Source organism: Talpa europaea, assembly GCF_964194135.1.
Source record: "Talpa europaea genome assembly, chromosome: 11".
NCBI lineage: Eukaryota > Metazoa > Chordata > Mammalia > Eulipotyphla > Talpidae > Talpa > Talpa europaea.
The window spans coordinates 99,803,583-99,831,270 of record NC_140078.1 but is presented as its reverse complement, the minus strand read 5'-3'; the positions used below and the strand labels follow the sequence as shown (position 1 = coordinate 99,831,270).

Sequence of the window (27,688 nt, the reverse complement as noted above, 5' to 3'; positions counted from 1 at the left end):
TTTATTTAGCACCAGCTCTGAGGCAGAGGTGTGACCCTGACTGTCCCCCAGGAGGCAGGAAATATTGGTGACAGTGTGTGATATACAGCCCAGCGTCCCCTTGGAGTCATGTCGTGATTAGGGGGTTGCTTCTGATTTGTGACAAGTAACACTGTCTTTCCACTTAGGGTAATGATGTAAAGTCGCCTTCAAAACTAAATATATGTAAAATGAGCTTACATAAAGGAAAAACAAATCAAAACCACAATGAGATACCACTTCACCCCAACTAGAATCGTGATAAAAATAATAATAAAAAGATAATAAGTGTTGGCGAGGATGCGAGAGGTGGGAATAGTCTGACACTGCTAGTAGGGATGCTGAAGGGCACAGCTGCCTTATACAACAGGCAGACAGTGTCTCAAAAGGTTTGACATAGAATTACTGCATGACCCAGCAAGTCTACTCCTGTGATCACCCAAGATAACTAAAAACATGTTCATTACATTAGTCATAATATCCCCACACTGAAAAAATTCCAAATGTACTTTGACTGATGAACAGATAAACTGGTATGTCCATGCCGTGGAATAGTGTTTAGTCTTTAAAAAAAAAAAAAAAAAAAGAAAGAAAAAAAGAAAGAAATGTGACACCATGGATGAACTTGAGGAAATAAGCAGGTCACAAAGACAAATCCGGTTGATTTCACTTACATGCGGTACCCAGACTGGTCAGGTTCATAGAGACTGAAAGTACAATTGTGGTGTCCAGGGACGAGGGGAGAGAAGGGGGGAATCAGGGTTTAATGGGGACAGAACTGAGGATGATGAAAACACAAGCCACACTGTTTGCAGCATGGAGTGAATGAGGGAATGTGCAAGGCACTTGAGAAGGATCTGCTTGGGGCATCAACAGACACGTGTCTACTCTCCAAAGAGAAGAACAGATGGGCATTTAGAAATGGGCACAGTCCATCAAAACTCACAGCTTGATGGGAAGCAAGGGGCCCACTGGGGGTGCCTGATCTCTAAGTGATGGCTGAGCGCTCAGCCTTGGGCGGTAGGCTGTCCGACCTGGATTTGACACTATCTTTGCTTCAAGACCCCTGATAGACCCTCAAAACTCACTTCAGTGGGACTCAGATTGGGCTGGCAGCATGGACCCACTTTTTTCTCAAATACCCAGGATGAGAATCTGGACTCTGTCCCACTCTGTCTCCACTGGGCGGTGCTGGTCTGGAGAAGCTGGGGCACTGGACATGTTGGCTGTCCCTTTGGGGAATGTGACAACCACAGGGGTGCCCTCAGCAGGACCACAGTGCAGATGCTTCAGGAGGGGCACAGCCAGGTGAAGAGGCTGAGCCATACCTATTGCCACAAATGGGCACGTGCCTGATGCTGTGATTTGTGTGGCAAACGGGCTGTATCCACAGGCTCATTTCTACCCATGGCCAAACTAAAGACTCGACCCTAAAGTCACTGTCCTCTAGGGTTCCAGCTTTCCAGACTAGCACTACATAACAGAAATAGAGAGTAAGCCACATAAGTAATTAAAAATGTTCTAGTAGCTATATTAAAAAAGTGCAAGGATAAAGATGCAGTTAAACTTAATAATCTACTTTACATAATCCATATACATCTACTTTATTAGTAGATATATTTGCATTACATACTTTATTATCATTTCAACATGCAAGCAATATTTAAAATATTGATGAGAAAGACAATATTGATGAGCTACTTTACATTTTTTTAAATAACGACCTGTGGCCGACTGTGCCAGGATATGGAGGAGCTTAACTGTCAACAGGGAAACCACAGCACGAGATCCATGTGCCACCCAGCTCCTCCAGGACTGTAGCGCCGAGCCCAGGAGTCGAATCAGTGTTTTAGCCTTGGAAAGCATCCTCCCCCAGAAACAGGGCCCAGAGGGGCCTCCCTTCCCTGGTTGGGATCTGGAATATAATGATGACGTTTTGCACTTAGGTCAGAAAGGGCATACGCATTTCCTCCTTTGTCTTCAACTCATATCTATTCCTAGACGGGTGAAGCCACTGGCTGGAAGAGGATCACAGCTAGACCCAGCAGGTCACAGAGCAAGCCAGAGAACTGGATTTGAGTCCTGGATCCAGTGTGATTTTGCACAAGCTGGTCAATGTCCCTGAGTTTCAGTTGCATTATCTATAGAATAAAGATAATACCATCCCTAATCCTCAGAGATTTTGTGCAGCACACAGAGATGGCGCTACATAAAGGCCCAAGCCCAGCTTTTGCTGCGTAACAACCTCAAAATCTCAATGTCCACATACCCCCCAACAAACAGTTACTTCTCGCTCCTGTGACCGTGGGTTGCCTGGGGGCAGTTCTGCTCCATTGTCCCTCCTGGGGCCAGGCTGAGGGGCAGCAGCTATGTGGGGTAATAATTCTTTTCATGGTGATGTCAGCAGATGAGAAGGCCCAACTTTGCACACATATTTCAAAACTGCTTGGTCAATGTGAATCACACGGCCGCGTGTGAGCCAAGGCCTGAAGAAGCGCTCCCTGCCCACTAGGGGGCCACAGCAAGCGTGAGGACCTAGAACATGACTGAGGGCAGGAGTCAGGCGCCAGCCCTCCATCTATGCCAGTGCGCGGAACTGTCATCTGCTGTGCTCGTTTAGCCAAGCAGCTGGGTAGAAAGCCTTTTCTTTGTTACAGTAGCTCCTTTCAAAGAATGTTGCCCTGGGCACTATAGCCCAGAAGATAAGCAGGGGCAAAGATTTCTGGAGAGTGTGAAGAGAAAGGGGGGAGGAAGCATTACAAGGAAGGGTCCTCCTTCTTCCATCCTACTTCTGGCCCTACCAGTGAAGAGTCGACCCAAACCAGCACCTAGGTGAGCAGAGCCGCTTCCAAAGCTCACGTGCAAGAGATGCAAAATGAAATTTCTCCTTGGAGGATAAGGGATCCCTGGTCACTTCAAGGGTGGAGAAATCAGCTTAGCATTCAGGAATTGGGCCTAAGAGAACGAGTCGTGTCTGATACACAAAGGGGAATGTGGAGATGAAGGATATGAGCAGAAATGTGTGTCAGTCCCCCTCCCCAAACTTTGTGCCTTGAAACAACAGTGAGCCGGGGGTGGGAGGTGGGTGACTGGGCTGGGTTTGCTCCTGCCTCTGTGGGGCCTGGGGCCTCTGCTTCCACCTGGGTTTGCCTGGGGGACACTCAGTGGGGTTGTTCTGCTCAGTGTGCATCTGCTTCTCCTCCTGGACCAGGGGACGGACCAGGAACATTCTCATGGTGATGATGGAAACAGAAAGCAAGTTCCTCACTCCAGCGACCACTGTAGCTCGGTAACTTGTGAGACTCACGGGGCCGCTCTATGACCACGTGGTGGACGGGGAGGCCCCGGGGTAGGGCAAAGGATTGGAGCCCTCATGCAAACCTGCTAGAAATAAAGGGTGGTGGTGCTAATGAAGCAAGGTTTTGGCAGAAGACCGTTCTCAGGCATGCTTGTGATTTGGAAACCCCACCCAAGTGCCCTTGTGGCACTGCGCTGAGTGCCAGTTTATCCTCCACTCACATCCTCAGCATCACGAGCGCCCCGCCTCCCAGGCAGGTGATAGAGGCCGGGTGGCCCCTACTAGGTCCTTTTTGCTACCTGACGCCTCCTTGCTTCTGCTTTCAGATCCTGCTTCTCCCAGGCAGGTTTTCGGTTGCACAGAATTGAGAACATTTTGGCCCAGTGGCTCTAGTTTGTCCTCCCAAAGTGGACTAGCTTTGGGGGCATCAGCACAAAATGGAGGCGGCCCATCACCCCTGGCCAAGTCTGTGCCTTTTATTCTCCACCCCCCCACCCTGATATCACTCAACGCCACCTGCCATCTCCCTCTTCACTGCCCCAATGCCCCCCACAGTCCATTTCTCACCCTGCCGCCTCGGTGATCTTGTTATAATGCAAAGGTGCTCACCTCCCCCACTGCCAACCCCCCTCCCCTCGGGGCACATCTTACCCACACTCTGCTCTGTATGTTGGCAGAGTCCCGTGACCTAAAGACGCCACCACAGACGCCACCACAGCAAGGTGCCAGCGCCAACACTGTGGCCTGACAACCATCCTCGTGAGCTAACACAGACAGGTCCAGAGCAGCACTGGGTGCCCACCACAGGCTCCCCACAGCCCAGAGAGACAGAATGCGCCACCTTGAGAGAGCTGCCCTGAGCTGCAGCAGCAGCTACCTTCAATGGACACGGAAAACGCTTGAGACTTCCCAGACCCCCCAAAATAGCCTCCCAAACCATGCCAAAGACCATGACCCGCAATAACATTGCCATCGAGTAAAGGCAGGAATTATGGGATACACACAGGTCCCGTATAAAACAGAAATAACGGTGGGCAGGTGGTTTCACTTACCAGGGCCAAGAAGACAGTAACAGGCGATGGCTGGGTACCGGTGCTGCTGCAGGTGGCTGAGGCCGGGTGGCTGGTTGGGGGTGCTGCTGTGGATGGCTGAGGCCCGGTGGCTGGTTGGGGGTGCTGCTGCGGGTGGCTGAGGCCCGGTGGCTGGTTGGGGGTGCTGCTGCAGGTGGCTGAGGCCCGGTGGCTGGTTGGGGGTGCTGCTGCGGGTGGCTGAGGCCCGGTGGCTGGGTGGGGGTGCTGCTGCGGGTGGCTGAGGCCCGGTGGCTGGGTGGGGGTGCTGCTGCGGGTGGCTGAGGCCCGGTGGCTGGGTGGGGGTGCTGCTGCGGGTGGCTGAGGCCCGGTGGCTGGGTGGGGGTGCTGCTGCGGGTGGCTGAGGCCCGGTGGCTGGGTGGGGGTGCTGCTGCGGGTGGCTGAGGCCCGGTGGCTGGGTGGGGGTGCTGCTGCGGGTGGCTGAGGCCCGGTGGCTGGGTGGGGGTGCTGCACCAGGCTGAGGCCCGGGGGGCTGGCCCCGGGGGGGTGCGGGAGGTCCAGAGCCGGCGCGAGAGGGCGCAAGCAGGCCTCAGCGAAGCCCTCCTCACCGGGGCCAGCAGGGCAGCAGCTCGCCGTGGCCACCCTCACTCCGTGCCTGTCCGCGCTGTGCCGGAGGCCGAGCGTCGCCGAGTGGGGTGGCTGCTCTGAGGGCCGCGGTCTCGGCCCCACGCGTTTCCCGGCGAACCGCCCTGGAGGCACCAAACCCGCCTCCAGCCCAGCGTCCACGAGTCGGGCGGGGGCCGCCATGACCCCCTCGCCGGAGGCGGCCCAGGCCCCGCCGCGTCACGCCAGCCGCGGGCTCGGCCGCCCCGCGGGTTCAGGCCGGGCGGGACGCGCTCTGGGCGGTCCCGACTCCTCGGGGCCCTCCGGCCGGCAGCTCACGAAATAGGCCGAGGGGAAGCTCAGCCGCTCGGACCGTCCAGCGCGGGCCTGGGCGCGGCGAGGCGTCCCGGGGGAGCAGGGGGCGCGCCTCGGGGGCTGCCGTAAAGCCCACCCGGGCGCCGCGCCGGCTTTGCGGCCTGTCGTAAAAGCGGAGGCCGCTTCCGCCTTCTCCTGCCCAGCGCGGGGCGGCCAAGGGCCCTCGAGGCCGCTGCGTGGCCCGGTCGCCGTTCGAGCAGTGGGGTGCTGTGCCGGCTCTACCCCCAGGGTCAGGGTGGCGTCCGGATGGAAACTGAAGAGCCGGGGTATTTGGTGAGGGAGTGAACAGTGTTGAAGTTTAAATGAGCCCCCAGGACAGCAAGTGCTGTTTCCAGAAGATGAATGAATGATTCCCCCCAGAAGGGAATGGGCCCCGAGCCCTAACATTTTGTTCTCTGAAGATGATGTTGTCACCTCTGCCGGCTCGGATCCATGTGCTTTACAGATGCCCACCCACTCAACCCTCGTGGCGATTATAAGGTAAATCGGCGAGGACCCTCACAGTACAGATGCGGGACCTGAGCCGGCAGCCTTTGTGGAAGTGGAGACTGGAGCCCAGGGTGGGTGGCTGCAGAGCTGTGTTATTTGAGGGTCCGCACAGGATCCTCAAAACTGGCCCAGCTGAGGTCATCCTCCTGGTGGACCTGGCTGTGTGCGGTTCAGCTCACCATACCCCAACAGGAAATGATGAGATGGAAAAGGTCCAGAGGTGAGGCTCTGAAATGATGGAGATGTGGACTCCTCTGCATGAGGACAGAGCAAAAAGGCTAAGGCGTTTCAAGAGCCATGAAGTAACCACAGGGGTGGGCTTTAAATATTTATTTGCTACATTCTAATAGGGAACGACCAGGCCAGCTGGAAGACAAGAACATCCGAGAGGTGAGTTTGACACATTAGTATTTGTACAGTGTCCTTTACTACACGTGGGCCTGCTTTACCTTTAAGACCACCTTGGAGATGAGGATAATCTTGTCTTTGCGAGTGGTGGCACCAAAGCTCAGAGTTGAAGGGAGCACCCAAGGCCACAGCACTACCCATGGACAGGACTGGCCCCAGGCCTTGCAGTGCTGCTTCACTGTTACTTCAAGCAGGCTTGTAGAATCAAAGCTACAGAGAAGCAGTGAATTCCTGTAGATAATAAGGTTGGGCAGCAGTACAAAGGGAAATGTGATTAGATTTGAAGCAGGTTTACCCAGGTTACACTGGAGCGATAACTTCATAGTGCAATGCTGAGATTCGGGAATATTCCTCTGTTTTGACATAATTACTTATTTCACAAACGTGCCTCCTGTGTGCAAGGACCATCACGGTCACAGAAGAATTCCTCCCTTTACTGCTCAGTCTATAGTCAGCACCGAGGATCACCCCAAAGAAAATGAAAGTACTGCTGTAGGCTCAGTGTGGGAGAAATACTTCAGAAGGCAGGGCTGGGACAATCACATTGTGGGGTAACTTTGAATTCTAGGGCCAGCAATTTGATTTATCCTTTAAGACAAGGGCTATTGAAGGCTTTTAAGCCAGGGAATGGCATCACCATCATGATAAAAATAATAAGCACTTGTGGCAGTCAAGGCCTGTGGCGCTCACACCCAGCCCAGGAGAGAGAACTAGTAATTCCCTTGACAGAGGGGCAGCCCGAGGCAAGAGTTAACACACCCCCTAAATGGCAGAGCATGGGTCTGAAGCCACATCTCCCCGAATTCAGTTCATGTCCATCCTAAACACCCTACATACTTGAAACATACTCTGGGCAGCATGCAGGGATTGAGCTGAGCGGCTAATGGCACACGAAAGACCAGATTTAAGGGGTGAGAAAGGAGACCAGAGAAGCAGGGGCGGGGGAGCCACACAGGAGTGCACCTGAAGACTGGAAGGTTTAACCCATTGGGAATTCATTCTTGTGAACGGCGTTAGCTAGTGGTCCAGTTTCTGTCCTCCTGTGTGGCTGTCCAGTTTCCCCAGCACCATTTATTGAAGATAATTTTCCTTCTCCATTGTATGCTCTTAGCTGGAGAAAATGCCAGATGATTTCATTCCTATATGCAAGATAAAGAAGTAAAACAAACACACAAAACCTAAACAAATGCTTAGACTGTAAGAACAAAATAGCAATTAATGGAAAGAAAGAGGAGGGGGGAGAGAAAAATCGGGAAAAGGGGGTCAGTTGTAGGCTGGAGGACAGAACCTCTCGGTGATGTTCACCATGCAGTAGATACAGGTGTCGACTTAGAAGGCTATCCACCTGACACATAATGTTATAAACTGGTGTTTCTTCAATACAGTTTTTTAAAAAGGGAAGAAGGAAGTAAGGGTGCAGGAAGTTACCCAGGTGTGTGGCAGGATTGGCGTGGATGGAGAGCTGGCAGGTCTGCCAGAGAAATCTTCTGAGACTTCGCAGACAGCGTTTTCAGAGGAATGGCGGGGTGCAAGCCAGATTGCTGTAGGCTGAGAAATGAGTGGGAGGTGAAGCAGGGCCAGCAGCATGTAAACTTACTCTTTCAAGAAATATGATAGTGAGGGGGAGGGGAGGTAGGAGGCTTGCAAAGGGAAGACGGTGGCAGCAAGGGGATGGAGGTGCCGAGAGACCTGAGCAATTGTGAACTACAATAACAGGAGAAGCTGAAGCCCACAGGACAGGGAGGCTCTCCCTGTGGGAGCCCTGGAGGGGAGCTCCCAGGATGGATGGAGACACAGCAGGTAACCTCAAAAAGAGCTCAGGGGGCAGGACTTCTCCAGGACTGAAATGACAGGCGTGGATCTGATTAGGTCTGTGGCCCTGAAGTTTCAATACTTTCTTCTCCCTTTCGTATTTCTGGAACTATTTACTGAGCACCTACTGTATGCTAGATGCTGTGCTTGGCTCTGTGACTATGGTAATGACAGGACAGTGCACAGCACCCCTAACAATTGAGTGGGGAGACAGATATTAAACAAGAAAATGCATTGAGTACATGCGGGTCTGGCTGCATAATATAATACTAATCCTTACTAATGTTCACTGAGTGCATCCAATACACTGAGGGCTTGCAGCGGTTTCCCATTGACTGCGCACAAAACACAAGACCTATAAGAAAGTCACCCCTGGCATTCCCTTTTGCAGATCAGAAAACTGAGGCACGGAGGGCAGGTCAGAGGACTTCACCCAACTAAGATAGGTGGACCATGAGAATCGATTTAGAATGGAGCTTCCAGACAGGGGTGCCTCACTGCCACAGGGTCTCGAGTCACTGTTTAAAGCAGGGGCGCCAGGATGAACGAGACCTGCTGGTGTCCCCACCCTAGGGAGCTACAGTCTCTGACTGGAGCACTGGGAAGAAACCAAGAGTCCATTTAGTCCATTTACTTCCTTTCTCCAAGCCCACCCCTGGCCTAGCAACATCAGCATCACGTGGCACCCGTTAGCCAGGCAAACGCTCCCAGCCAGCGGGACCTACTACATCAGGGCCCGCAGCTTAACCAGACCCTGAGGTGCTGGGGTGCAGTGAAGGCTGGGGAGAACTGGCCTAGAGCCCACCCCTCTCATTCAAGAGTTGGGAAACCCAGGCCCGCGCCCCGGGTGCAGGTTAGGGTGATGGAAACACAGGGCTTGGCTTGGGAGCCCGGCCTAGCGGGAGCCGGCGCGTCCACCCTGGTTCCAAGGGGCCGCTGGGCGGGCACCCGAGGAAGGGCGCGCGCGGGGTGCCCGCGGGCTCCGGGCCGGGCCGGCTGGCGGCATGGGCGCCTCGAGGTCCCGTCCCGGCCCCGCGCCGGCCCGGCCCTCGGCTCCACCCCCTGCCGCCCCCGCCCGCCCGCCCGCCCGCGCGCGCCTCCTGAAAAGCCGGCCCGCCCGGGGCGGCGGCGCAGAGCCGGCGGGCGCACGAGGCAGCCAGCGCGGCCATGACGGCGGAGAAGGCGCTGCCTCTGGGCAACGGGAAGGCGGCCGAGGAGGCGCGGGAGTCCGAGGCGCGGGGCGACGGCGGCGGGGGCGCGGGGGGCGCGCGCGACCCGCGCGACAAGCGCGACAAGGCGGTCCACGAGCGCGGCCACTGGAACAACAAGGTGGAGTTCGTGCTGAGCGTGGCGGGGGAGATCATCGGGCTGGGCAACGTGTGGCGCTTCCCCTACCTGTGCTACAAGAACGGAGGAGGTGAGGGCCGGCGGCGCGGGGAGCCGGCACCCCGCCGCGTGGGGGCGGGGGCGCGCGAGGGGCGGGACGCGGGGCGCCCCCAGGGCCACCTGGCAGCGCCAGCGCGCACGCGCCTCTTCGCACCTGCCCTGCCACCTGTGAGCGCTCGGGCCCTGGGAGGTGAGGAGCCCCCTGCCCGCCTGCAGGGCGGACCCCTGGCTGTTGGCACCCCTGCTGCCGTTGGGGCTGGAGGCAGCGCCTCAGTGTCCCTCACTAGAAACCCACCTGGGTTCGAAGGCTGGTCGTGAAAGGAGGCCAGGTTTTTGAGCGCCTGAGCCCAAACTTGACCCACATGACGGCATTTCATTCTCAGCCACCTTTGGAGGCAGTGGTTTGGCACCTGAGAAGTTAAGGCTCAGGGAAGTCACTCACTTCAGAAGTGATGGCGCGCGCTCTGACAGCCGAGGCCTGTTTTCATCGGCCGGGGCCAGGCGGAGAGCGCTTTGAGCTGAGGAGGCATTGCTGTTTGCTTTCCTGCCCGGTCTGGCATTGGCTCCCCGGCCCTTTGTGGGGCTAGTATTTGGGCCTCTCCAGTGGAAGAACTGGCACCAAGTGATTACTTTTACTGGAGATGCTTAGAGATGGTGAAGGGAGGGGACGGGAAAGGAAGGCCACGAGAGAGCCGTTTCTAGCACAGTGTGTCCATGTCCATTTGTAGGGACACAGGGGTGAAGCCTCTCATCTCCCAGCTCAGGGAAGGAGCCCCAAACTTCAGGCACCCTGCCTGTCCTGTGTCAGGACAGCTGGCGGGTCTATGGAGGGGACCTTTGGAAAACTTCTTGGTGGCATCGCTTCTCCAAGAGAAAGCTGGTGTCTGCGCCCTCCTTTTGCTGTGCCCCTACCCCTTCAGCAGATCCCCAGACCCCAAGGATGCTGCTTACAAGTTGGCTGGCAGGGCCAGGCTGTTAGCTCTGTGGGGCAGGACTTCCTGTGGGAGCAGCCGCAGCAGGAGAGAGGGTACTGCTTGGCCCCGGCTCTCTCTTGAGGGACATTCACCCTGGAGGCACAGTCTGCTCCCAGCCCGCTCTGCACTGGTAATGAACTGGCCGCTGGCGTTGGTGGCCAGAGAGGGCGTGGACTTGGAATCTCCAAGTATGCCCTGTGCCCTCAGTGGTGAACCCTGCTCTCCTGGACTATTCAGCTTTTTAAGTTGCCGTGTTCACTTAGAAACCTGTGGAAACCTTTAGTGTAGTCCCTGGCAAACTGTTTTGACAGCTTTTTTTTTTTTTTTTTAAATATAGAGAATTGTTAAGCCAAAACAAAAAGCATCCCTAAAAGCAGAAAGCAGGGTAAGTTGGGTTAATTACAAGCTCTGTCAACATATTTAAAAAAAAAAAAAAGTTGCTATAAGTAAAGTTTTTAAAGGAGTCCTTTGTCCCCACCCCCCAACTTGCCAAGGGTCTCCATTGGGTACATGGGTGCATGGCTTGCTACCTGGTTTAACCGAGCCAGTCATCCTAGGAATTGCTAGCTTTGCAAATACATAGGCGGAGAATTTCAGAAAGTGTCGACTGCTAAATTCAAGAGAATTCACAGGTCTCCCCAGGTAAATTATAACTCACCAGGGAAACTGCTCCTGCTGATCTTAATCCATTAGACTTCAGTTCAGCACGCAGACCCTCTTATGCCCTTTCACATGCATTTTGCCATTTAATGTAATTGAGTACCTGCTTATCAACTATTTACCTTTGAAAAAAAATACCTACTCAGCTGTACTCATTGATGTCAGCATAGTATTGCTTTCCCGGTGTGAAACTTTAGCAATAGTCTCTTGCTCAGAAAAGCTAAATAAGACCCAAACCTGCTCAATAGGGCACTGCTCTCAGGATGGATCCCAGAGTTTGCTGTTCACCCTGTGGTTAACGAAGCTTCGTTTAGCAAAAAAGCAGTTTCAGTGAGAGCCTGCAGTGCTGAGAGGGCGGGGACCGGCATGTGCTGCACGCTTTGGTATGAGATGGGCAGAGAATGAGGGATTTGGAAAAGCCCCTTTCTGCTTGGAATAGCTCCTGTTCACCTCAGTTATTTAATTTGTTTCACAGAAAGGCCCAGGCTGTGAGTATTGTGTTTCGAGATGGAGCACTAAAGCTCACCGCGGACTTTTCTCTGACCGATTCAAAGCCAGCCATTCCGGATATGTAGGTGCCCAGGGCCACTGCCTTAGAACTCAGTTCCATAACGGGGCCTCACGTTGAGTCCTGTGTTGCCCACTGCTTGTCTGCTTGAGAATGCTTTTCTTTAGGAAAAAGATTTTTTGCAGGTCACCTGACCTGTTGAGATTATTCTAGAATAAATGTGAAGGGTGCACCATTCAGGAAGGAAACAGACTTCACCTGTGCTAGAGGATGGAATATATAAATAACAGAGCCAAGCAAACAGCACACTTTCATTGACATTCTGGTCTTAGCTGTGCACCAATTCTGACTTTAGCAGAACAGGTACTCCATTTTACAGAGGGAGGAGGGACTGCTGGGGGGTGTGAGGTAGACTCACTCAGGTCACAGCAGGCAGAGAGAGCAAGCCTGATGCTAGTCCTCCCAGCAGGAACGTGACCTCAAGTCCTGTGAAGGTGGTGTCTTGCCTGACACAGGCCCCTAGTAGGATTTCTTGAGCTGAGCATGAAATGGCAGGTGCGATTTTAACCCTGGTCCCTTCCTTTGCATCCTCACAGGGGCATTCCTGATTCCCTACGTGGTCTTTTTTATTTGCTGTGGAATTCCTGTTTTTTTCCTGGAAACGGCTCTGGGACAATTCACGAGTGAAGGTGGCATTACATGCTGGAGGAAAGTCTGCCCTTTATTTGAAGGTAAGTGTCGAGTTCATTGGAAGGAAAATGGATGCCTGGTGGGATCAGGCTGTGGAAGCGGCAGAAGACATCTCGGGAAGGTGGAGAGACCCAAGTGGCCCACTGCTTTGTTCTTTCAGGCATCGGCTATGCCACCCAGGTGATCGAGGCCCATCTAAATGTGTACTACATCATCATCCTGGCATGGGCCATTTTCTACCTGAGCAACTGCTTCACCACCGAGCTCCCCTGGGCCACCTGTGGACACGAGTGGAACACAGGTATGGCCCGTGGGGTGGTCTCTGTGCTGATCCTTCTGGGGACTTGCTGTTGGGGTGTGTTCTTGTCCTGGAGACTCATCTAGGCTTCTTGCTGTGAGTTCAGTTTTTTGGGGTGGCCTTGCTGAATCTGGGGGTCAGGTCTGGCCTGGGTTCATTTTGTGGCTGGTGGCCTTGAAGCCAGAGGTTTCAGTCGCTAGCCCAGGGATTGGCACAAGGAAAAGAAAGGTGATCCTTTCTTTGAAAGAGATTGAGCCCTTTGGGGGCAGATGGGGACATGAGGAAGAAGCACTGGACTGAGATCTCAGGGTTCAGGCTGTCATTCTGGCCCTGTCTCCCCAAGTGTCAGATTTTCCTGGGTTAAACGAAAAGGTTAGATTAGATCAAGGGTTGCAGACAGGAGGCCAAAAGGCCCATTAGGTTTGGGATCAATGACAGACCAAATGTGAAAAAATGTATCTGGTTGCCTAGATTGAATAGATCAGATTTTCAATGAAAATCCAAATTTCTGGCTTCTCTTGAAAATTTTAAATATTTGCCAGACCCACATTGCCACATTCTTACTTGGCAGCAATGGTAGCTAAGAAGCGGCTGTTGCCTCTGGATGGGGCATCTGTCCTCAAGTTGGTCAGCGACCCCACCCAGTCCACTTGGATTGTTTGCCTGTCCATCCTGGTCAATGTTTGAATTCACCAACCTTCCCCACCCCCTTAGAATGGAGAACTTTTTAGATTACTTTGGTTTCTCATATACTGTTTGCTTTTCCACTTCTTATCCTGTCAGTGTTGACTCTTATAACCCAGGGAAGGCAAATATATGTCCAACCCCTATTGACAGTAGCTGCTCTCTGGGCAGACATCACTAATCAGTCATAGAAATTTTCCCTTTGAGTTTAGTTTTGGCCTCAGAACCCTTTCCAGCATGCTCCAGAAAGCCACTGCCTTCTGACAAGAATTGGCACGCATGCTTTAAGCTATTCGCCCTCTGTGTTATAACCTGTAGTCAGGTTGTCTTGGAAATGGCCTGTCATTCTGAAGACTGAGATACTAGTTGCGAGTTTGTGAGATGCTAGTCACTAGCAGTCACTAACCTAGAACCCAGCTCCTATTCTGCGGGACTTTGTCTTGCCCCCTCATCTTCACTTTTTTCGGAGATCTCATTGTTGCTCTTTCAGATCTTGTTTCTTAATCTTCTTTGACCAGGCTCCTCATAGAGACATCTATCAAACTAAAATTCAAGTACAGGTTCTTGGGAGGCTTCTGAGTTCTCTTCCTCCCCCATGATAATTTAATTGTGTATTTATTTTGAGGATACTCTAAAAATATGCACATGTTCTGGGTTGTCTGTGCAACCACCTTCCAACTGAGGACAGTTGGGATGTTTCAGTGCCTGATTTTGTATGTGTCTACAGTTTAAGATGCAGTCCTGGGATAAAGGATGCTGGTAGTCCAGGGGAGAGAGCAGAGAGATTGAATTAGAGTGGTGCATTGGCCCAAAGTGGTGTCTGTTTGAGAATGCCACAAACTCTTGGAATGAAGGTTTTGCAAAAGAATGATCAGGTAAAAATTGCGGAAGAATAGGCATGCTGACTCCATAGACCCTGCCGCCTACTGATAGTTCCATGTTTTTGCTTGGGAAATCCATTTAATTCACCAAATGGCATTACCCATTACATCCACCATCCACTATCAATTTGAATTGTATTGGGTGCCTCGCAGAGAAACCCAAGCGTTGGCTGGAGGTGATTCGCATTTCTGCCCCAAAGTGACTGGTGACTTGTGGAAGACGGAGAGGATGCAGATGTGGGCCCCATGATTATTTCTGTATTTAATTTGAAATTTTAATTCCGGTTGTATAGCTATGAGTGCTACAATGGCAAAGGCTTAATAACTCATTGCTTATGCATGATTACAAATAATTTTAATAAAAACACCTTGTCAACCCTGGGTGTCTGAGAAATTTTTTTACTCCAGAAAAGAAAAAAATTAAGAAACACTGGGCCTCCCCGGTGGCGCAGCAGTTGAGCGCTGGGCTGGGAAGCTGCCCGCAGCCTCTGTGGCGCCGGTTCGATCCCCGGCTGCTCCCCGGTTCGATCCCCAGCTGCTCCCCGGCCACCAGAGGAGGGTCCCACATGGCGCGCAGACCTCTCCTGCCGCCCGCTGCTCCCCTCAGCAGTGTACTTCGGTCCTTCTGCCTGCTCTGCTCCCCGCTCTGGCTTTGGTGAATTCTCTCACCCTCCCGCATTTCTGACTGTACCCAGTGCTTGTATAAATAAATAAATCTTTAAAAAAAAAAAAAAAAGAAACACTGTTTTAGATACTCCAGTCAGAGCTCAGGGCACCCCTGCCAGACTGAGGCACAGGACACAGCCCGATGTCACCAGGTTTCCCATCTCCTCGTAGTGCTGTGGACCCCACTGAGCATCTCCTTCCAGAATTTGATTAGCACTTGCCGAGAGCCAGGGATAGAGGCAGACGGTTGGGGTAGTGGGGTCGTTTCCTCAGCTGACTGCAAACCTTTTCCTTCCACTGGCTTGCACCCCTTTCTCTAAAGGTGTTGTAAACACTTGTGATGTGTAAACCATCATATAGAGGAGGTCCTTCCTGCCCCCAGAGGTTGCACATGCAGAATGAGGCTGAGGACTGGCTCCCTCCTGGGCTGAAATGACTGGTTGCAGGAGCTCAGCCCTCAGGAGCCCAGTCTGGTGGCCAGGGGATCTCTGCACAGGTGGGTGCTGAGGGAGGCCAGGGTGGTGGGCAGGACTGGGCAATGACGACGGCAGAGGAACGGGAGCCTTGGCTTGAGGCGATTCCCAGTTCTGCCTGTAAGTGACTGGTGTCTTGTGGAAGAGAGAGAGGATGCAGGTGTGGCCCCTTGATTATTTCTGAACCTTAGATTCTGCCTCTTCGGAATAAAGGTTGTTGGAGAAGGTGGTCCCTCGAAGGACCTTTACATTCTCACTTTCTTAGAATTCACAGCAGGGAGACCAGGGAAGGCTTCCTGGAGGAGGAATTAATAGGTTGATAGGGCCTTAAGGGATGGACACTTAGGTGTCTTTTACTTGAGACTCAAATCTCCCTTGATAAAGTTTCATGGCGTGAGAAGAGACATCCAGCAAATCCTTTCTTGGATGGATTGATCTAGTAAGGAAATAAAGAAAGTAGGAATTCTTTGTTCATGTAGACTGACATCATTTCTCCCCTAATAATCACCTCTGTATGAGGCAGATGTGCTTTCAGCCTGTTTTTACATGAAGGAAACTTAAGTCTCAACTGTTTTACTTCCCCTGGGGACCTCAAGGTGGACCCCCTCCTGGAGGGTCACTGAGCAGAGCAGGTAAATGCCATGGACAGGGCATGGGGGTAAGGGAAGGTCTGGGGACAAGGCAGGAGCAAAGAGTTTGATGGAGAAAACTGACTGGGGATATTGGAGAGAAGGCAGCGGGCCCACAACTTCCCCGGTCCACAGACCAGCCACTCTTACATTCTAAGTTAATGATTCCCCCATGGTGCTCTTTGAGATGTGTTTACTTGTGGCCGTTGAGTAAAACCGCCTGGTTGCACCATCGGCTCTGACTGTTTCCCAAGATCCAGCCCTCACGGAGGTCCTAACCTTCTTGCGTTTCTTGTCTTATTTCCACTGTAGATAAGTGTGTGGAGTTCCAGAAACTGAATGTGAGCAACCACAGCCATGTGGCCCTACAGAACGCCACCTCCCCGGTCATGGAGTTTTGGGAGTAAGTGGAAGTGACCCTTCTCGCTGGGCTTGTGGGAATCTGCCCTGGTTCTGCTCAGTTAACGTCCCTGCCTCTGGAGAAGGCTGACCCTCCCTCCAACCTCTGCCTTCCTGGCTGCTGTGGGTGTTTTTGGCCGTGTGGGAAGTCAGAGCAGAGAACTTTAGAGGTTTCCCAAAGGGGCAGCTGAGAGAAAGTCTTTGCCATTCTGGGATCAAGGTCAGCTTGCCTCATTGTCTGTGAGGGTAAGAAGTGCTGGAGAAATGATGGACAGTTGAAAAATTCATCTTTCATAAAAGAAAAGATAGAACTTGTTTCCAATAAGTGAAGTCAAGAGTATATTTAGCATGGAATGCACAAGTCTCTAGGGGGAACAGGTTAGCTCTCTTTGAGTAGCTGAGTGTCAGATAGAAAGCAAAAGGATCAACTTTAATGGAAAGAGATTATAAAGAGGCATGTTCAAATGTGATTAAGAAAGAGCTCAGGCCCATGGCTTTGTCTGCAAGTGCTTGTGAAGGGTGTGGGCACTCCTCCCTGGAAGTGTGTGGCTGGTGCAGGTGCTGATTGTCAGGAGGAATCCACTGACGTTATAGGCAGTAATTGTTTGGATGGGCATTTCCCCAGAAATGGGCATTGTTTTCCAAAGAGGCCAGTGACCTAGGAATGACAGCACTGTCATAGACAGGTGTATGTTATTCTCTGTACAACCCAGGGGCATCGTTTACACAGAGAAGTACGTGCTTATGGATTGTGCAGTACCAGCCTGCATAACCATGTACTCTAGCCCTGACTTAGGAGCCTTTGTAAAAATATTCCTGGTTTTCAGTAGGAAAGAGCAGTTTCATTTGTGGGTCGAAGGTTTTCCGAGGCTTTTTAATCTGAAAAAGTCTGGTTTTCTTGAAGCACCTTACCCTCAGTTTACAAATACATGTGAACATGTATTTATGCCCCAAATACATATATCCTAAATAGCACCTAGATTTTTCTTGTGTGCTTTAAAATTATATATTAAAATGCAAACAATAATTTTATATTAATGTTATGCATTACTGAAATTTTCATAATTTTGTTTCTTTATTCAATATTGATTTCCAAACATACTCATATTGATACATGTGACTTTGATTCAGTTTTTCCTGCTGCATGGTACTTCAATGAATGAATAGATCACATTGTATTTAACCACCTCCCAATGGTAAGGCATTTGGACTGTTCCCATTTCTCACCATTGTGAAATACGCTGAAAGAATGTCTTGCCCATGCTTCGCCATGTGCATAATTGAGGGTTTCTATGACATACCTAAGAGTGGAATCAGTGGGTATAGGGTGCATGCATCGTTAATTTTAACAGATAATGTCAAATTGCTTTTTTTTTTTTTTCAAACTTGTATAGATGATTTTTTCTTCTTTTTTTTTTATAGAGGCATTTTTTTTTTATTTATTTGTTTGTTTTGTTTATACATGCACTGGGTACAGTCAGAAGCGCGGGAGGGTGAGAGAATTCACCAGAGCCAGAGTGGGGAGCAGAGAAGGCAGAAGGACGAAGTACACTGCTGAGGGGAGCAGCGGGCGGCAGGAGAGGTCTGCACACCATGTGGGACCCTCCTCCGGTGGCCGGGGAGCAGCCGGGGATCGAACCGGCGCTGCAGAGGCCGCGGGCAGCTTCGCAACCCAGCGCTCAACCGCTGCGCCACCGGGGAGGCCCTCAAATTGCTTTTTAAAGGGATCATTCTAATTACTTTCCAAGCATGAGTGCTGGAGAATTCCCTCTGCTTCAATTCTAGATTGCACTTGCTCTGGTCAGAGTTTTTAAGGTTTGCCCATATAGTAGAGTAAAATGATATCCCACTAGTTAAAATTTGCATTCCTCAAATCAGTTATGAGGTTGAGCATCTTTTCATGTCTTTCCCCTTTTGGTTTCTTCAGCTGTGACCTTCTTGCTCATATCCTTTTCTCTTTGGCTTATCTTCTCTGATAGGTAAGAATATTTGATACAGTCTAGATACTAGTACCTGTGCTGCAAATAGCTTTTCCTAGTGTGACTTATCTTGTTTCTTTATTGCATACAGGGATTTCAGTTTTAATGAAGTCAAGTTTGTCAATCTTTTTTGGTTTGCACAGTTGGTGTCTCATTTAAGATATATTTCCTACCTCAAAGTTGTAAAAAAAATTGTATTTTCTTCTAAGATTTTGAAATGCTCATTATTTTCATATTTAGGAATATAATCTGCTTGGAATATTATTTTTGCAGATGGTACAAAGCAGGAAACCAATTTTTTAAAGTATAATCAATTTCTCTAGCTCTATTTCCTGAATCATTTATCCTTTCCCTTCTGATTTGTAATGGCTTCTTCCACATGTAGTGTTCCTAAAAGCACAGGTCTGTGTGAGGGCCCTTCTTCCCATCAGTCTCCTTGGCTAATTGTGTGTCAAAACCACATCTATGATTGTACTGTAAGCCTTGTGCTGGTAAGGCAACCCCCTCACTTTGCACGTTTCCAACATTGTCTTCCACATGAATTTTAGAATCAGCTTGTTTGGTTGAACAATTCCAAAACCACAACGACAGTAAAGAACTAACCAACTCCATGGGGATCTTGGTTGGAAGTACATTAAACCTATATGTTAATTTGAGGAAAACTGACATCTTTATGACTGAGCCACTCTGTCCATGAACATGGTATAGCTCTTTGTGGATTTAGGTCTTTTCAAATGCCTGATAGAGTTGTGCTCCTTAAATATTGTCTGCAGAGCAGCAGCATGTGAATCACCTGGTTAGAAATGCAGATTCTCCAATGCTCCTTAGATCTACAGAATCATAATTTCAAATAGAACATCTGTACCATGTGTGTTATAGAGGAGGCTGCTGCAGTGGGTGGATCTGTGTGTCCTTTCCAGCCTCATCAGCCTGTGGTTTTGCAGAGCAGTGCCATAGAGACTAGTCTGGGAGCTGCACATTTGGGGGTCTGTAAAACATGGTATCTGTGCTCTCTTAGAGAACCCATCTTGAAAACCCACACTGGGCAAGGTCTCTATAACTTATTATTGTTTAGAGCCATTCATTTCCTTTGTAGCATACACAGAAAACTTTGATGAAATCATTATTTGTATAATATGTTGGTTTATTTTCTGAATCTCCCAATCGGCAGGCATGAAAGAGCACTTTTTTTGGTTTTACTCATGAATGTCAAGCTTTGGAAGGCCCACAATTATTTACAGAGTGATTAGATGAGTGCAAAGATGGCATATGGGCAATATTTTCTAGAAAACACTACATAAGGTGAGTTTAAGTGGGTTCTGATAAGAACTCATGCTTTCTTAAGTTCCCTGGTCAGTGGCATTGAGTATTTCTAGAATCTCTCTGCAATATATATATTATCCACCCACTTGGACACCAAGTGGTAGGAGGGGACATATATTCTGTGTCCTCAAGTGTAACTGGACCTTTCTGTCTGCTACTTGACCATTCAGTATAAATGTCCATGGGAGAATGGACCTGTGGGTCTAGTGTTCTGTTTAGATTGCACCTGTCTTATCTGTACTGCATCCTAAAAGCACTCAAATGCTGCTGTGATGCTCACCCCTTCAAAGATGCTCTCATCAGACCACTCTGATTTATCTTTTCCCCGGAGGTCAGCCTGAAAGGTAGAGAGTGTGAGGCTTCATAACATCCTATGAGAAACTGTTGTAACCACATCAGTTTGAGAAGAGCTGAAAGCTGTATCCTTCAGCAAGAACATCCATTTAACTCTCATGAACCCAAATGCATTTTCTTGTGCATTCTTTCAGAATTTCTGCACCTCTCTCCCCAGGCCACTCAACCCCCTGGAGGCTAGCCGTGCATTGATGGTCCAAACCAGCACTTTGCTAAAAGGAAATTCTGCCTTGAGTAACTACTTATTTGTTTTTCCTTATATTAAATAGCTAGGAGGCAGTTATTCCTTAAGTAAATCCCAACTTGTGGCCGCATATTGGCTTCCTGGCGTTCGAGTATTGGATCAGGTTTCCCCGAAGAGGTTCTTCTTTAGTCTCTCTGTTCTTTCCTTGTGTGGCTGGTTCATGCCTCTACACTGTCCCCTTGACTTTTCCTCGCTGCCTGTAACTCCAGGACCCCCTTCAGGGCTACGCTGCTTGGTCAGAATAGATTGCCCTGCTCTCTGCTTGTTTATCATTTGACAAATGTCTGAGTTCTCAGTGCACCGAAGAACCCTGGCTGTTTTGGGGAGGCAGAAGTGCTAGCCCAGAGGGCAGTACTAGCTTTCTAGAATCAGGGGCAGGACAAGCCCACACAAGAACATAAAATCACTTATGGAGTTTCACTTCCCTGCCCTCAACTGGCTGATGCTTTGTCTTAACCACAGGCACCTGCCCCAATCCACCCTCATCTTGAAGGCTGGCATCTCTTCTCAGGGTGCAATTAAAATGATAGTTGTGAAGACCTCCCTGGTGGCCCAGGGGTTAAGTCTCAGAGCTGTCACCACTGTGGCCTGATTTTGATCCCTGGCCAGGATGGCACAGTACCGGGGAGCTAGCCCATATATGGCAGACCTCTCGTCCTATCGCTGTTCCCCTCAGCAGCATATTTCAGTGGATCCGCCTTTCTGCTCCCCACTCTGTCTCTGGTGAAACCTCTCACCACCCACACATCTGGCCTACACCCCAGTTCTTCTACATACACACACACACACACAAATTACTGGTGTGAGAGCTCAGGTCAGTCTGGATCCTGACTTGGGCAGGGGGCCCATGTGGCAGGGGCCACTGGTCTCTCTGGTAACAGATTTCAAAACAAGGCCATCCTGGTTTCCCCCAGCAACATGTGCTGCAGACATGCATTCATGTCCATATGTTTGCAGTTCTGTGTTTTCAGCCTGTGTCCTCTGGTGGGATTGAGTGTGGTTGGGTGAGTAACCCACCTGTGGTTTGTCTCCACTTCCCCTTCTCAGGCTCTTTAGTCAAGAGTTTCCAAGCAAGTCCACACTCACAGTGTGTACAGCTAGCTGCTGCTGGGCCTGAATTGACTCTAGGGCCATTTGGTTCTCAATCTTTTTCCCAAAGGTTGAGATCATGTCTTTTCTGGTTTGTCCTTATTGGAGGAGTTTTTAAAATTTTGTTTCTAAATCACCTGGCCACTTGAATTAATTTTCTTTGGACCTCTGATCCCACATTGGAAGAGCTGATGGGAAACCTGATTCTTTCAGTGGGCTGGGACCCAGCCCAGTATGCCCCCTATCCCCCAACTCCTCTTCCCCTATGCCCATGGCAGTGTCTCTCCAGGGGCTTCCTTTCTGTCCTTTGTATGTGTTAGTCTCTGGCGTCTGTTACTCCCTTCTTAGAAGATTCCTTATGAGTGCCAGTGAGCCTGCTCCTCCATGTCATAGAGTCTTAACTCAAATGCCATTTGGGAACCCCCCTGCCCTACCATCCAGCTGAATCAGCACTCCAGTACCTCTCAAGCCTGTTTGATTGTCCACATGGTACTTACCTGGCTCTTCGTGTCTTTTTTTTTTTTTTTTTATAGAGGCATGTTTTTATTTATTTATTTATTTTATTTGTTTGTTTTGTTTATACATGCACTGGGTATAGTCAGAAGCGCGGGAGGGTGAGAGAATTCACCAGAGCCAGAGCGGGGAGCAGAGCAGGCAGAAGGACCGAAGTACACTGCTGAGGGGAGCAGTGGGAGGCAGGAGAGGTCTGCGCACCATGTGGGATCCTCCTCCGGTGGCCGGGGAGCAGCCGGGGATCGAACCGGCGCCACAGAGGCCGCAGGCAGCTTCGCAACCCAGCGCTCAACCGCTGCGCCACCGGGGAGGCCCTCTTCATGTCTTTATTTCCTGTTCCTTCCATGAGAGACCCACCCAGCAGGAACTATTCTAGTTACCTGTTGGCTTGTCAGTGCTTTCCAGTGCTCGGCAGGTTTTGAAATGCATGAATGTTTGAAACACCGTGGAGTTCAGTGTCCTCCTCTGGAAATGAGATATGCCACCCACCTGCAAGACACAGCCTTCAGGATTGTCTCCTCCGAGGACCTCTGAGGATTAAGTGAGACCTCACCTATCCTGAGCCGAGAACCCTTGGAAAGGTTTGAAGGCTTAAAGAGAATATTGGAGATTAGCCCCCATTTGTGAGATGGGGATTAACCCTGCTTCCTGCCTGCTTGTGTCAGATGTCCCCTGGGTGGGCCTTTCCTGATCAGGAAGGCAAGTGGGAGGCTCCGAATTTGCCTGTTCTCGTGGCTTTCAGGCTGCAGTGGAAACCCAGTTAGCAAGAACCTTGGCTCCCCAAATTCCATTTCTGAGCCTCTTCTGTAGACACAGCCACACTCTTTATGTCCAGCTCATTGATGGCAACGCTATTTGTGATAGTTTAAAGAAAAAAGGACCTACAAAATGTTCTAAAATGTGGATCTGATTAAATCGTGATATATTCCTGTAACAACTGCTGAGCAGGGAGAGATAGGAGATGGGTTCATCCGGAAAAGATCTCTAACATGAAATTAAGTGGAAAAGGTGCGGCGTGGAATCTTGCCTATAAATACCATCTGTACAGAAATATGTGTCTCCATTTCATTAGAGCAATTTGGAAGATGACACGAGGATCTGCTAACAGTGGTTAGAACCAAGAGTAGGGAGCAGGCAAGCAAGGGAAAGAAAGTTTACTATTTAAATTAAAAAAAAATTAAAAGCAGGACTTAAAAAAATTAAAATCATGATAACTTCATAATAGTAATTGACTAGGAACCCTGGGATCACTGAACAAACTGCCATGTATTATAAAGACTCCCATTTATTATAATATAAGCATGGAAGATCCCATCTCAGCCCCAATTTCACCTTTGTAATCATTGTTTATTTTACGAACCATTTCTAACATCATCCCCTTCAATTCTTAAATCAGCCCTGTGAGAAAAACAGAAGAACAAAAATCCCCATTTTCCCATTAATCAAACATAGCCGTGGAGGCGTGGCGGTTCTGCCCAGCTCACCTGCCCAGGACACAGACCGCCCCATGCTCCCGCTGCTCCCAGCAGTGCTCTTTCTCTAGGAGGCCCTGCTGTGGGGCTGCTCCTGCCCCGTGGCCAGGGGGGCTCACTTAGCAGAGAGGGTCCTTCCTGCCAGGGCCTCCCACCAAGGAAGTGCTAGGGACCCTGATTCAAGAAGAACGGGGAGGAGGTTCTGTTGAAGAATTGCGAGTCTGCTCCACCCAGTACCTCCTTGCAAGGCAGCCTTCCCAGCCATTGTGGTGCACCAGGGAACCCCAAATTGTCTCATGATGCCCAAACAGGGTGCTATGTCCTTTGTGTTCTTAGTTAATACATAATGATTGCAAAAACAGTGTTGCAAGCAATGACAACCCAACAGATCTACGAATATGCATCCTCACCTGCTGGGGCTGCTCGGCCATAGACTGGGGGCTTGGACAGCAAACACTGATTCTCATCGTCCAGGAAGCTGTTGGTCCAAGTTCAAGGCGCAAGCAGTTTGGAGTCTGCTGAGACGTCCTTTCCTTTCTCGGAGATGCTCCTGTCGCTGGGTCCTCGGGGAGGAAGAGGCGTGGGGCGCTCTGGTCCAGCTCATGAGGCTCCACCCAGGACTTAGGCCACTCGCAAAGGCCCTGCCGACTAATGTGTCCCTTCAGGGGTTAGGACATGACATGCATTTGGGGGGGACACAAATATTCAGTGCAGTTAGGTGTTTCTGCAGCCGTTCCCCTGTTGACAGCCTCTGGGCCTTTGGAGCCGCGCTTCTCGCTTTCCTGTTTGCGTCTGTTGAAGAGCAGTGTGTTCCCAGGGCCAGAGGCTTAATTTGCCTCCGGCTCTATTCCTTGTTTTATAGAAGGGGCTTTCCAGCAAACCCTTGGTTTCCTTCTTGCAAAAGTCATCTGGGTTTTTGGTAGAAAAATTGGAGAAACTGTAGGGAGTGTGTTTAAATAAAAGCAGAAACAGCAACACATGAGAGGCAGGAGGGGTCACTGCAGAGCCCACTGCCCTGCAGTACCCACGCTGCCCGGTGAGCATTCCCGGGCCATGAACAGGCCTGGTTCATGGAGAGTGGGCCGCACTTCTCCAACCGGGAGGGAGTCTCCTACTTTGCCGCCCTCAGGAGCAACTGCCTTCAGTCATGAGCAGCCGGGTGCCTGCTCACCCAGCGCCCCAGCCTTGAGAGGGACCCATGAGTGGTTCTGGGATGCAGTCTGCATACAAGCCCGGGAGCAGTGCGAGCCAAGGCTGGAGGCGTCACTTGCACTGGAGGGTTGAAATGCAACGTGTAAGTTGCAGAGGTGGAGTGGGGGACATTGAGACCTGGGCATGGGGCCAGTTTCAATCCTGCTTCCATTTGATTGTCTTGGTCTCCTTCAATCTCTGCAGCTCACTGTGCACAGAATGGCAGCAGCAGTGGTAGGGATTAGGGTTAGCAAGCACTGGAGAGCTTGCCCTCTGTTACCCACTGTTGATCATTAGCGTGACTATAATTGCATGTAAATCAGCCACAAGGGTGTTAATTTTCACAGACTGTGGCTGTGGAGGCAGGAGCTCAGGCTGGGTTCTGTCTTCCCGACCTGCTGGGTGCAGCGAGGACCTCGTGTGGAGTTGCTGCTGCGTGTCCTGGCCCCATCTAGTCGTCTAGGTGCAGTTCTTCCTGGGATGCCCCCATCCAGGGGAGAGATCATGTGGCCTCCCTTTGGGAGTATTCTTGGGGGCGGGGGAGGTGAAGGCCCGTGCCTGAAGTGTCTCTATTGGCCAGCAGGCACGCAGACTGGAGCAGCCTGACTCCGCCTGCGTCCCGCCATGGTCTCTGGTGCCCCCAGAGTGTTCCCAGGCAGAATCCCGCTGCCATGGCCATGTGGCACTCATGCTGCAGCCTGTGGGCCCAGGCTTTTGAAGGAAGAGTCACAGACGGGGAAGTGTAGTTAAGGGAAGGAGGGTGGGGAGAAGCAGGCAGGAAGGAAGAAACTAACAAGGAATGAATTTAGAGAAGGTTCCAGGGCCTGCAAACCAACAAGCAACAAAAATCCGTTGGGTTGTGTCATGTGTCGATTTCAAGAGGTTCCTTTAGGAAGTGGCTTCGTGCCTGCCTAAGAACGCGGTGGTTTCCATCCCACAGGCGTCCAGCGCAGGCTGCACACTCTGCCCTGTGGGAGTGATGGGTGTAAACCATTGGCAGCCTCGGCATTCGGTCCTGCCCAGCACAGGGGGCTCTGACGAGAGACAGATCTGACACGGGTGAGGGAGCGGGCCCCTCGTTTCACTGAGTGTCATCGCCTCTGCTCCCATCTACATTGTGGCAAAAGGAGTAATGGCATCTTTTTTATTTTTTTTTCCACGATTTAAAAAAAAAAGATTTATTTATTTATACAAGCACTGGGTACAGTCAGAAGCAGGGGCGGGTGAGAGAATTCACCAGAGCCAGAGCGGGGAGCAGAGCAGGCAGAAGGACCGAAGTACACTGCTGGGGGGAGCAGCGGGCAGCAGGAGAGGTCTGCGCGCCATGCGGGACCCTCACCGCTGATGGCCGGGGATCGAACCAGCGCTGCAGAGGCTGCAGGAAGCTTTGCAGCCCAGCACTCAACCGCTGCACCACCAGGGAGCCCGACATCTTTTTTAATAGCAGAGTCATGTTCCCTGAGGAGGTGCTCCAGGGGCTGTGCTCCCGGAGGCGTGGTCTCATGGGGCATGTGCTCTGCAGTTTCCTTATCCGCCACCCACTGCTGGGCAGGAGGACACTTGTGGCCGCACCTCCCGTGTCCCACTGTTGTGACTGGCGCTGCGGGTGCGAGTATCTTTTTGAATTAGTGTTTTCATGTGCTTTGGAGAAATGCCCGAGAGAGGTAACGCAGGGTCATCTGCTCTTTCCATTTCAGACTGTTTTAGGTGTCTCCATCCCCCTTCCTATGGAGGCTGCATCCCCACCCCTCGCACCCCGCCAGCAGTGAAGGCAAGACCCCATGCCTGCCTCTTTCCACAGGCACATTCTTCCCAGAGAAGCCAGAGCAGGGCCTGGGGGCTGGGTGGGCAGGGGCAGCACATTGTTCTGGTCTTGGGCCCTTTCTTGTTGGCTTGTTTGTTTGTTGCTTTGGGAGCTCTGGAGGCCTGAGTGAGGCTATTTATAGCCCAGCCTCCTGTTGCCAGCGTTTAGGGCAGCCGCCCCATCCCTGGCAGCCTCTCCTCCTCGGTGGCAGGTTAGAGAAAGGTGGTGTGTTCACCAGCTCCGTGCAGGCAGTGGCAGCAAGGCCCTCGCTGCCTGCTCCAGGCCTGCCTGCCCCACTGCCATGCTGCGCCCTTCCGGGGTCTCTGGTGCGACCAGTTCTAGGCGGTGGGCGGGCCTCTTGGAGGGCACCTTGGTGTGGGGCTGTGTCCATCTGTGTCCATCTCTCTCGTCTCAGCCCTGTGTGCTACCCGGGCAAAGGGTGTGGTGGGTCAGTGAGGTTAGTCCCTGTCTGCAGGCTGTGAAGGCAGAGAAGCCTGAGCAGCACATCTGGGTGGGCTTCAGGGATGCCCTGGGCATGTGGGGTCAGAAGAACCTGGTCTCAGGTCCCCATCTGGACCAGTTGCTTCACCTCCCTGGGCCTCAGTTTCCCTATCTGTATCATGGGTATAGTAAGACCCTCATCGTGACCATGTTTCCAGGAGCTCCCCCCCGCCCCCAGCTGCCATCCTTCTGTCCTTCCCTCTGAGGATCTCTTGACAAGGACAGTTTGCCTTTAGACTCATCTCCCTATTTCCCCAGCCCTGTCCGCCTGTTCTGTCTCCACAATGAATTCTTCCTCTGCCTGCCTCCCAGGGCCTTCTCCCCGCTCCTTTCTCTCTGCTCCCATCCCCTCTGTGCTTGAAGCTTCCCCTGCCCCCAGCTCTTCCCCTTTAGCTGCCCCTGTCATGCCAACCGGAAAACCACGCCAGTGGAAGTGAGGCAGCTGCTCCCGCGGCCTGTAGCTGCCGGCAGAGCCGAACTTCCCGGGTCTTCTGACAGGAGTTGGGGCATCTCACCTCCCCTGGTCTGCTCCCCACCCACCCCGGCCCTCTTAAGTTGCCCTCCCCATGGGGCCTGCACCAGGGGCTCCCCTGGCTTGCCCCCCATTCTTGTCCAGAATCCTCTCACCTCTCACCAGGCTGCTCTGCCTCCCCTTTCAGTGGGTGAAGCCCTGTCCCTCTCCTGCTGCTCCCCTGCCTTTCTCTGTCCCCCTCATCCCCCTCAAGGACACCTCCCCATCTTCTCCAGCTCTCCTGGCAGCCTCACACTCCCTGTCTTCCCTGTGGATCTTCTTTCTGAACTTTGCTTCCAGAGACCCTGTGGCTTCTGGGTATTGCAGCTATGGGGGTGTCCCCCAAATACCTCCATATCATCTTGTTTAGATGATTGCTTCTCCGCTTCCTCCTCTTCTACCCCACTTGCCAGTTTACTCCTGCTCAC

At 51.4% G+C, this 27,688-nt stretch overlaps 1 protein-coding gene across 1 annotated transcript in view; it reads left to right on the top strand.

The window, feature by feature from the left end:
• Positions 1-9,198: 9,198 nt before the first annotated feature.
• The window catches only part of SLC6A11 (solute carrier family 6 member 11), a gene marked incomplete at both ends in the record, with an annotated part of 83,672 nt that continues 65,182 nt past the window's right edge, over positions 9,199-27,688 (top strand). Inside the window, 4 exons of the mRNA XM_084246779.1 lie at positions 9,199-9,448; positions 12,156-12,290; positions 12,410-12,550; positions 16,193-16,283. Of these exons, the coding sequence (XP_084102905.1) occupies positions 9,199-9,448; positions 12,156-12,290; positions 12,410-12,550; positions 16,193-16,283 (617 nt within the window). The remainder of the gene's footprint in view (positions 9,449-12,155; positions 12,291-12,409; positions 12,551-16,192; positions 16,284-27,688) is intronic.